General features: G+C 35.7%; 1 protein-coding gene across 2 annotated transcripts in view; it reads left to right on the top strand.

The window, feature by feature from the left end:
• Positions 1–1,383: 1,383 nt before the first annotated feature.
• The window catches only part of LOC123754078 (leukocyte elastase inhibitor), a 105,806-nt gene continuing 94,391 nt past the window's right edge, over positions 1,384–12,798 (top strand). For both annotated transcript variants that reach the window (XM_045736236.2, XM_045736237.2), the window contains exons 1-2: positions 1,384–1,514; positions 2,631–2,769. In XM_045736236.2, coding sequence (XP_045592192.1) covers positions 2,665–2,769 — 105 coding nt within the window. In that variant the 5' untranslated portion in view covers positions 1,384–1,514; positions 2,631–2,664. The remainder of the gene's footprint in view (positions 1,515–2,630; positions 2,770–12,798) is intronic.

Genomic DNA, 12,798 nt, shown 5'->3' with positions numbered 1-12,798 from the left:
GATGCTTTACTTACAATGACCTGCAAAGGTCAGATCATATACACGGAGACTGTTAGCAGTGCACGTGTCTTAACAATTAGTAATGGGATATATTTTGACTGGAGAGTCCGCATGGTCAACTTGCTCTCCCTTAAGACTAAACTTTTTTGCAATATTATCTGCACTTGAATGTCTCATGTCTCCATAATGGACACCTAAATTGTAAAGTATTCTCTTGCATCCTTAAGGAACTAATCTCTTCAATACACACAATGAAAGGTTTGCCTGTGTCTGAAAGCAGACACAGAAAACATATATTATTATTAACGGTTCTTTTGATGTGGATGTTGTTTCTGGTGGAATTCGAATGCATGATCCAATTGACAAATTACCTAAAAAAAAAATTATTGACTATAACCTCGGATTGCCTTATATGCAACATGAGAGCAATAAACAAGAACTCAATCAAAACTTGGTATATCTGAGACAATGAAATCTATACTAGCTGTTCCCTCTATCATTATACTATCATACAAGAGCATCAAGCATGTGGATCCTCCCGTTAAATGAGCAGACTCCTACATGTTACTACACCTCGGCATAGGCTCGGCCTTGTGTTTTTTCTGAGAACTTGCATTACGTGACATAGACCTACTACTATACCAATTGTATATTGTCAGCAGAACTATTCGCTCACCCAGCATCACTATGTGATACAATGTGAAAATAATTACGATTTAAGATAACTGTATCACAATTGTTCAAGAAATGTGCAAGTATTTGAATCATAATTATGTACTTAGAGAAATTTTCGCCAAGTCTCTCAATTAAGTTTGCCTATTGTAGGCCTGAACTAAACAAAGACACTAAAGTGCTTACCAACAAGTGCTTTTAGACGTTTTATTCTTACTTTGAGCATAAGAGATAATTCAATTACAATTACACTGTTAAAACCTTGGCATAAATTTATATTGGTTCGCATTATCTATTCTAGACTCGCAGCGTATTGACTTTAACAGCAGGGCTGTTGATAGGTAAACAATACCCGCACCAAAACATAGCCGTGGTTGCTCTAGTGTGTATATGTTCCAGGGGAAGTAACGTCATAGCAACCTACACTTATCATATGAAGATAAAAATGAGGTTCTTATCACTCGGTAAATATTACTCAATTGTATGCTGTATAACTTAGTTTAAATTTGGAATCTTAAATATGAAAATGTCGACTTTTAATAATGTTTTAAACATAAGAAACAGAAAGGAGTATGAATAATAGCATGCTGAGGTAAAACTAGTTAAGACATGTGATAGAGTCGGAGGTCTTCGTGCGGCTGGCAGTGTGGTGCCAAGTGTGGGGTGGATCTGGCTCCGGCAGCGCGGTGGGTCCGGCTCCGGCAGCTGGCGGCCAGTTGTCTGGTGGCTGCCACCAAGCTTACGGTACTGGTTTCTCCCCTATATATAGCTATATATATATATATATACACGCCCTGTGTCCAGTTCTTTTTCTTCGAGTCTTGCTCCTCGCTCCTTATTGTGTAAGTAAATGTGTTTATTATAATGAAAATTAACTTTAAAATTTAATCAAACAGGAGATATGAAGATTATAGGAAAATTAAGACTTGACTTATATATGACTCATGGGTCCAGGTAGTACTGTGAGTTCGTTCTCGACTCACAATCGAGAATTCCGGGTTTGAATCCCGGTAGGGACAGAAATGGTTGGGCGTATTTTCTGTCACCTAATTCACCTTATCACCTAACAGTAAGTAGGTACTCAGGGGTTAGTCACCTTGTTGTGGGGTTGCATCCTGGGCGGGGTCAGTAATTCGACCTTTCCGAGGGAGGGGGAAGGACCTCGATATAACCCTAACATGTGTGAATACACTCTGGCATCCTGTCCCCCGACACAGAGAATTATTATTATTATACAATTAGGTAGAAAAACTTTTATAAGAGAATCACCGTTTTCTATGTTACATGCTTTGTATAGATTCACGGGGGAACTGCTGCATTCTTTGTTGCATGATAGAACTGTGTATATGTGGTTGACCAGTATCAGGTAAAAGAAGCCTGTTAGGCTTATCCAGGTTTCCGCAGGCTAATGATTGACCTTCCATAGGATGCAACCCGAAACAGTTGACTAAATCTTAGGTACACATTAACTGCTAGAATATCTAAACAGAGGTGTCGAACTCGGGTACAAGAGGTTGTGAGCCGACTGTGCGAACCATTGTACAACAGGCGTGAGTGGGGTTGACTGGTAACCATTGAGCATGTTGTTCATATCATTGAGGAACTATACATTGACTCTCTCTATCACTTTCCTACCAGAATATACATAAAGTGACCGAGGAGCCATTTTTATATTTCGTGGAAGCTTTCTCTCAGTCTATTCTCTCCAGTTTGATTTCTCGTACTAACTATAACATGGTTTTTATACCACTTCTTCCCTGGGAGAAATTGTGTATATTTCAGGCTCCTTAATATGTGTATAAATTAGGTAATACACTATTGTGTGTATACTTGAATCATATTTCATAATTCTAAGTAATATAATTCATGCATCGTGTGGTGTCCAGAGTGTGAGTTACAAATTACTAACTCTCATGGATCGCTAAACAGGCCAATATTATTGTATACTTTCATTTCAGACTGTTTTCTGGAACCAATTATAGCTCTAGCAGCATGAATCCAGCAGAATCTGTAAAAGAAGCCCCTTCATATGAACACCACAAAGAGGTCATCAGCCTTGCTGCCAGTCAGAATAAGTTCACTCGTGACTTATATATGGTGAGTAGCTAACTTTATATATATATATATATATATATATATATATATATATATATATATATATATATATATATATATATATATATATATATATATATATATGTATATATATATATGTCGGACCTAGTAGCCAGAATGCACTTCTCGGCCTACTATGCAAAGCTCGGTTTGCCTAATAAGCCAAGTTTTAATGAATTAATATATTTTCTTTAATTTTTTTCTTATGAAATGATAAAGCTTTTTATTTCATTACATATGAGGTCAATTTTTTTTATTGGAGTTAAAATTAACGTTGATATATGACGGAACCTAACCAACCCTACCTAACCTAACCTAACCTATCTTTATAGGTTAGGTTAGGTAGTCGAAAAAGTTAGGTTAGGTTAGGTAGATGAAAAACAATTAATTCATGAAAACTTGGCTTATTAGGCAAATCGGGCCTTGCATAGTAGGCCGAGAAGTGCATTCTGGCTACTAGGTACATTATATATATATATATATATATATATATATATATATATATATATATATATATATATATATATATATATATATATATATATATATATATATATATATAATGTCGTACCTAGTAGCCAGAACTCACTTCTGAGCCTACTATGCAAGGCCCGATTTGCCTAATAAGCCAAGTTTTCATGAATTAATTGCTTTTCGACTACCTAACCTATAAAGATAGGTTAGGTTAGGTTAGGTAGGGTTGGTTAGGTTCGGTCATATATCTACGTTAATTTTAACTCCAATAAAAAAAAAAATCACCTCTTACATAATGAAATGGGTTGCTTTATCATTTCTTAAGAAAAAAATTAGAGAAAATATATTATTTCATGAAAACTTGGCTTATTAGGCAAATCGGGCCTTGCATTGTAGGCTGAAAAGTGAGTTCTGGCTACTAGGTACGACATATATATATATATATATATATATATATATATATATATATATATATATATATATATATATATATATATATATATATATATATATATATATATATATATATATAACTGAAAACTCACACCCCAGAAGTTGCATATGTCCTGGGGACCATTCAGGCTTGTTCGCATATATATATATATACCTAGTAGCCAGAACGCACTTCTCGGCCTACTATGCAAGGGCCGATTTGCCTAATAAGCCAAGTTTTATTGAATTTATATATCTACTCTAATTTTTTTCTTATGAAATGATAAAGCTACCCATTTCATTATGTATGAGGTCAATTTTTTATTTATTGGAGTTAAAATTAACGTAGATATATGACCGAACCTAACCAACCCTACCTAACCTAACCTATCTTTATAGGTTAGGTTAGGTAGCCGAAAAAGTTAGGTTAGCTTAGGTTAGGTAGGTTAGGTAGTCGAAAAAACATTAATTCATGAATTAACTGAGCAACAACAATATAATTATCACAGGGTATAACTCAGACAACACCACTTAAATAACTTACACAAGTTCTGGTTCTCTGAAACAAGATAGACACATTACATGGAAAATATGTCAATACGTAGCGGTATAATTAAACCATACAATCAGAATGCACAATCAATATAACACAGACTAAATGTGTGGAGCGTGTTATACACACACTCAGTCAGTATCGAATTACAGGAATCACACAAACATGCTGTAATCGACAATTGTTCCGGGTTTCCTCGACTAGGCTTCTCTCACCCATTACAGGTGATAGCAAACAACGTCTAGTCGGTGGGTTATCACTATCAACACTAAGAAACACCATATAATAAGACATACAAAATATATTTGTTCTTACCTAAAAGACCGGCGTTTGTCACTTACAACTTGTACATACAGCTGGACCTTGTAGAAGCTGTGATGATCTTTTTCCCAGCAATTTCCGCACGTGGTTAAACATGCGAGATATCAGTGACACGGGTTAACAGGTGTAGATACTCGAGCTCCAACCACACGTGGTTTACATGGGAGTAATGATGATACACAAAGGTGGCAGCCACAGACACGCGTGGTGTACACTTCTCGGGGAAAGGACCACATGTGCATTACATGCAAAAACAAGTGGTTGAACAGGTGGTGAGGTGCGGCTGACAAGTGAGGCGCACGGGCACGTAGCACGGCGTAAATCAGATGGGTGGTAGGTGACAAAATTCACAGCGGGATGTGAGCATGCGTGCGTGCACTGGGTGGCGGCACACACGTGGTGGGCGGCACGGTTTCTTTGAGCGGCAAACACTAAGGTACCACAACTATGTTGAAAATAGTGTTATCTCACTCAGAGAAATCGACAGCACACTGTGGAATCAATGCTTATCGACTTTAGATTAAAATAGTAGCGACAGGCTCACGGATGTCAGCGATGAAAGTTGATGAACGCTTGGCAGTATTTTGCATCTGAGTGTTGAACTCGCGTGGCAGTACAGACTTGCTCTCAAGTCTTCTTATATATATATATATATATATATATATATATATATATATATATATATATATATATATATATATATATATATATATATATAAAATAAACACGTGATTAAGAATGTGACAATGTCAGACCACGGAGGAAAAATGAAACAGGAAATTTCCTTAAGTACTTTCGTATAATAAATACATCTTCAGAAGGTCCAAGGACCTTCTGAAGGTCCAAGGACCTTCTGAAGGTCCTTGGTATACACCAATATATATATATATATATATATATATATATATATATATATATATATATATATATATATATATATATATATATATATATGTATAAGAAGACTAATATATATTAAGTCTAAATATATACTTATATATATATATATATATATATATATATATATATATATATATATATATATATATATATATATATATATATATATATATATATATATATATATACATGGTTTTTATATATATATATTTATATATATATATTTATATATATGTATAAGAAGACACAATATATATTAAGTCTTAATATATATATATATATATATATATATATATATATATATATATATATATATATATATATATATTTATATATATATGTATAAGAAATTGAAATAAGTTTATTGAGGTAAAATACACACAAAGGGATGAGGTAGCTCAAGCTATTCTCACCCCGTTCAGTACATATATATATATATATATATATATATATATATATATATATATATATATATATATATATATATATATATATATATATATATATATATATTGGTGTATACTGGCAGCAGGTTTTCTTTCAAACATGTTTCATTGAATATGACCGCATATTCTGTATTTATTATTTTCTGGTTTAGGGCTTCTATCCCTCTAACTATTTTCTTAGCATCAGGGCTTAATTGAAATAGGAGTTCTCCAAAACTCATTTTCGTACTTTTAAGGTGAAGAAAAGAAGTGATTTACTATAGAGTGTATTACACTTATTTGTATAATTTGCACGACGTTTCGAACCTCCATGGTTCATTCTCAAGAGAACAGATCTTACAATACTAGTTGATTTTATACCCGCATTAGGTCAGGTGATAATACAATGAAGGTGAAAAACATGGGGGGGATACATAAGGGATAAACATAGGGGCTGCAGAAGGCTTATTGGCCCATACGAGGCATCTCCTATCTAAACACAAAGATTAATCCAGTGTAATTGGCCTGTTATGTTGGACATTGTCTTCTGTGTTGGCATCGATATGTTCTTGTCTTGTCCTTACTCTCATGGTGGGTAGAGTAAATAGTTCCGTGATTTGGGTGTTCATGGTAGGTCGCTCTATTCTTATGTGAAAACCATGAACACCCAAATCACGGAACTATTTACTCTACCCACCATGAGAGTAAGGACAAGACAAGAACATATCGATGCCAACACAGAAGACAATGTCCAACATAACAGGCCAATTACACTGGATTAATCTTTGTGTTTAGATAGGAGATGCCTCGTATGGGCCAATAAGCCTTCTGCAGCCCCTATGTTTATCCCTTATGTATCCCCCCCATGTTTTTCACCTTCATTGTATTATCACCTGACCTAATGCGGGTATAAAATCAACTAGTATTGTAAGATCTGTTCTCTTGAGAATGAAGCATGGAGGTTCGAAACGTCGTGCAAATTATACAAATAAGTGTAATACACTCTATAGTAAATCACTTCTTTTCTTCACCTTAAAAGTACGAAAATGAGTTTTGGAGAACTCCTATTTCAATTAAGCCCTGATGCTAAGAAAATAGTTAGAGGGATAGAAGCCCTAAACCAGAAAATAATAAATACAGAATATGCGGTCATATTCAATGAAACATATATATATATATATATATATATATATATATATATATATATATATATATATATATATATATATATATATATATATATATATATATATATATATATATGTGTGTGTGTATATCACGAAAATAAACACGTGATTAAGAATGTGACAATGTCAGACCACGGAGGAAAAATGAAACAGGAAATTTCCTTAAGTACTTTCGTATATTAAATACATCTTCAGAAGGTGACCTTCTGAAGATGTATTTAATATACGAAAGTACTTAAGGAAATTTCCTGTTTCATTTTTCCTCCGTGGTCTGACATTGTCATATATATATATATATATATATATATATATATATATATATATATATATATATATATATATATATATATATATATATATATATATATATATATATATATATATATATATATATGTCGTACCTAGTAGCCAGAACTCACTTTTTGGCCTACTAATCAAGGCCCGATTTGCCTAATAAGCCAAATTTTCCTGAATTAATATATTTTTTCTAATTTCTTTCTTATGAAATGATAAAGCTACCCATTTCATTATGTATGAGGTCAATTTTTTTTTATTGGAGTTAAAATTAACGTAGATATATGACCGAACCTAACCAACCCTACCTAACCTAACCTATCCTATCTTTATAGGTTAGGTTTGGTTAGGTAGCCGAAAAAGTTAGGTTAGGTTAGGTAGGTTAGGTAGTCGAAAAACAATTAATTCATGAAAACTTGGCTTATTAGGCAAATCGGGCCTTGCATAGTAGGCTGAGAAGTGCGTTCTGGCTACTAGGTACGACATATATATATATATATATATATATATATATATATATATATATATATATATATATATATATATATATATATATATATATATATATATATGTCGTACCTAGTAGCCAGAACGCACTTCTGGGCCTACTATGCAAGGCCCGATTTGCCTAATAAGCCAAGTTTTCCTGAATTAATATATTTTTTCTAATTTTTTTCTTATGAAATGATAAAGTTACCCATTTCATTATGTATGAGATCAATTTTTTTTATTGGAGTTAAAATTAACGTAGATATATGACCAAACCTAACCAACCCTACCTAACCTAACCTAACCTATCTTTATAGGTTAGGTTAGGTTAGGTAGCCGAAAAAGTTAGGTTAGGTTAGGTTAGGTAGGTTAGGTAGTCGAAAAACAATTAATTCATGAAAACTTGGCTTATTAGGCAAATCGGGCCTTGCATAGTAGGCCCAGAAGTGCGTTCTGGCTACTAGGTACGACATATATATATATATATATATATATATATATATATATATATATATATATATATATATATATATATATATATATTTATATATATATATATATATATATATATATATATATATATATATATATATATATATATATATGTCGTACCTAGTAGCCAGAACGCACTTCTCGGCCTACTATGCAAGGCCCGATTTGCCTAATAAGCCAAGTTTTCCTGAATTAATATATTTTCTCTAATTTTTTTCTTATGAAATGATAAAGCTACCCATTTCATTATGTTTGAGGTAAAAAAATTTTATTGGAGTTAAAATTAACGTAGATATATGACTGAACCTAACCAACCCTACCTAACCTAACCTAACCTAACCTAACCTATCTTTATAGGTTAGGTTAGGTTGGGTACCCGAAAAAGTTAGGTTAGGTTAGGCAGGTTAGGTAGTCGAAAAAACATTAATTCATGAAAACTTGGCTTATTAGGCAAATCGGGCCTTGCATAGTAGGCTGAGAAGTGCGTTCTGGCTACTAGGTACGACATATATATATATATATATATATATATATATATATATATATATATATATATATATATATATATATATATATATATATATATATATATATGCGGAAAATCCACAGAGAAATATGAAATGAGGTGAACGTTTCGGCTTTGTTAAAGCCTTTGTCAACACCAGACTGACTCAATGAGTCAGTCTGATGTCAGTCTGGTGTTGACAAAGGCTTTAACAAAGCCGAAACGTTCACCTCATTTCATATTTCTCTGTGGATTTTCCGCATAAAATGATCAGTGTTTTGTGATCGTCAATTGCATATATATATATATATATATATATATTTATATATATATTTATATATATGTATAAGAAGACACAATATATATTAAGTCTTAATATATATATATATATATATATATATATATATATATATATATATATATGCGAACAAGCCTGAATGGTCCCCAGGACAATATGCAACTGAAAACTCACACCCCAGAAGTGACTCGAACCCATACTCCCAGAAGCAACGCAACTGGTATGTACAAGACGCCTTAATCCACTTGACCATCACGACCGGACAAAATGAGGTGATAGCCGAGGCTATTTGAACCACCCCACCGCCGGCACTCGGATAGTAATCTTGGGCATAGCATTTTACCAAATCACCTCATTCTTTGGGGCACACGTGAGGAACACAAATGCGAACAAGCCTGAATGGTCCCCAGGACAATATGCAACTGAAAACTCACACCCCAGAAGTGACTCGAACCCATACTCCCAGAAGCAACGCAACTGGTATGTACAAGACGCCTTAATCCACTTGACCATCACGACCGGACAAAATGAGGTGATAGCCGAGGCTATTTGAACCACCCCACCGCCGGCACTCGGATAGTAATCTTGGGCATAGCATTTTACCAAATCACCTCATTCTTTGGGGCACACGTGAGGAACACAAATGCGAACAAGCCTGAATGGTCCCCAGGACAATATGCAACTGAAAACTCACACCCCAGAAGTGACTCGAACCCATACTCCCAGAAGCAACGCAACTGGTATGTACAAGACGCCTTAATCCACTTGACCATCACGACCGGACAAAATGAGGTGATAGCCGAGGCTATTTGAACCACCCCACCGCCGGCACTCGGATAGTAATCTTGGGCATAGCATTTTACCAAATCACCTCATTCTTTGGGGCACACGTGAGGAACACAAATGCGAACAAGCCTGAATGGTCCCCAGGACAATATAATCTATGCCCAAGATTACTATCCGAGTGCCGGCGGTGGGGTGGTTCAAATAGCCTCGGCTATCACCTCATTTTGTCCGGTCGTGATGGTCAAGTGGATTAAGGCGTCTTGTACATACCAGTTGCGTTGCTTCTGGGAGTATGGGTTCGAGTCACTTCTGGGGTGTGAGTTTTCAGTTGCATATTGTCCTGGGGACCATTCAGGCTTGTTCGCATTTGTGTTCCTCACGTGTGCCCCAAAGAATGAGGTGATTTGGTAAAATGCTATGCCCAAGATTACTATCCGAGTGCCGGCGGTGGGGTGGTTCAAATAGCCTCGGCTATCACCTCATTTTGTCCGGTCGTGATGGTCAAGTGGATTAAGGCGTCTTGTACATACCAGTTGCGTTGCTTCTGGGAGTATGGGTTCGAGTCACTTCTGGGGTGTGAGTTTTCAGTTGCATATTGTCCTGGGGACCATTCAGGCTTGTTCGCATTTGTGTTCCTCACGTGTGCCCCAAAGAATGAGGTGATTTGGTAAAATGCTATGCCCAAGATTACTATCCGAGTGCCGGCGGTGGGGTGGTTCAAATAGCCTCGGCTATCACCTCATTTTGTCCGGTCGTGATGGTCAAGTGGATTAAGGCGTCTTGTACATACCAGTTGCGTTGCTTCTGGGAGTATGGGTTCGAGTCACTTCTGGGGTGTGAGTTTTCAGTTATATATATATATATATATATATATATATATATATATTTATATATATATGTATAAGAAATTGAAATAAGTTTATTGAGGTAAAATACACACAAAGGGATGAGGTAGCTCAAGCTATTCTCACCCCGTTCAGTACAACGTGTTAGTACATACATAGACACACATCACAAACAATAAACCTGTTACCAAACATTCTGAGAGATAAACATGTACATTTCCTCCTTCACAAGTAGTATGGTATCAGACGTACACAAATACTTTTATGACCTAGTTATACGGATAATTCAGCAAAATATTACAGTCTTGGTGCAAAATTCTTATATCTCTCAAGAATATCATCAACCTTTCCTTTGTGACACATCCAGGCTATTTGCTCAGGAACAGTCCTTATCTCAGTGTTTCTATATACATTAATCAACGGACAATCAAGAACATAATGGGCAAGGGTGTGAGACCTTAACATACCACATAGTTTACACTTCGTGTCATTATCATGAACGCCTATCCCATATTCCCAGTAATATTTGTACCCAAAGCCTGAGCCGCATGTACACAGAGTAACTCCAAGCATTTCTCCTTTTACCATAAGTGAAAAGGGTGTTTTGACTCACATACATGTAGTGTTGCATGGTTAGACTTCTCTCATACATTATCCCTCTCCTCTCCACTCCTGCCTGTGCCTGAATATTTCTGATTTTGCTTCTTATTTGTCTCATTGTGAATTCACATTCAATGTCAATTTGTGGTTTTGATGTGGCACGTTTGGCCAAGTCATCCGCTACCTCGTTGAGCACTATTCCAACATGAGATGGAATCCACATGAATTTCACACTATGACCTTTCAGCTGTATCTCAGCTATTCTTCTCCTACAATCCTCAACTATAGACATGAAGACTGGGTTTCGACTGTTTAAGGACTCCAGTGCTCCTCGGCTATCGACAAATACAAAAACATTTTTGTCGTCATGACGTACTTCCTCCAAACACGCCAGAATGACCTGCAGTTCAGCTTGTGTGGATGATATATAATTACTAAGCCGGAGTTCAATTTTCCTGTCCACAGTCCCAAACTCCGTATATTCCCTTATTAGGACACCACACCCTGCCCTGCCATCCTCCGCCACCGACCCCTCGCAATATACATGTAAACTGTCACCTCTTGGTAACCGGGATATCATGCTTCCATACAAACACCGTAATTGTCCCGGTTCATGATGAATCTTTTTCACATTGAGGGGTACAATTTCGACGTCTATTTTCTGTACTTTCCAGGGAGCAGACATATTACACTGTCGAGAGGGTTTACAGCAGTCAAGTACATCGTATTTCCTGAGGTCATGAGCTAATCCCCTCGTGTAGCGTGTCTCCCTCAGTTTCCTGGAAGTGTGTACGTCACTCAAGCAGGTCTGAACGCTCTCAAACAGCTTATCCCCTCCTTTTCTCCGCATGAAACGAATAGCTACTCTAGTGTTAATGTCACGGACTCTATCACACACACTCTGTAAATTTAATTCCATTCTCATTATTTCAATCATTGCATTTCTTTGACATCCAAGAATAATCCTCATAGCCTCGTTCTGTATCAGCTCTTTTTTTTTAATTCTGCCTTGGCCTGTGTAAGACAAAACGGGTGCTGCGTAGTCTATCAGGGACCGAACAGTGCTTATGTATAACATCCGTAAGATAGGTACCCCAACACCTTTACCAGAAAAAGCCAGTGTTTTTAGAGGATGCAGACGGGCTTTACATAAGGTGCTGATATGATTTATTTCAGCATTTTTACTCTCACATGTGTATCCAACATACATGCCCAGATACTTGTACTTCTGAACACGGCTCAGTTCCACACCATTTAGAGTAAGTGTTATATTTCTTCGTTTCCTATACTCATATTTGGTTTTATCTGCATTTATAACTAAGCCTAACTTGTGACAGGTTGTACCAAGTATGTTAAGAGCAGTTTGAATTTTGTTCCCGGAAGTGCCTTGTATAAGAATGTCATCAGCAT

This window comes from Procambarus clarkii, chromosome 6 (genome assembly GCF_040958095.1).
Source record: "Procambarus clarkii isolate CNS0578487 chromosome 6, FALCON_Pclarkii_2.0, whole genome shotgun sequence".
NCBI classification, from domain to species: Eukaryota; Metazoa; Arthropoda; class Malacostraca; order Decapoda; family Cambaridae; genus Procambarus; species Procambarus clarkii.
Note: the sequence above shows the minus strand (reverse complement) of the source record. Positions and strands in the feature narration are given on the sequence as shown.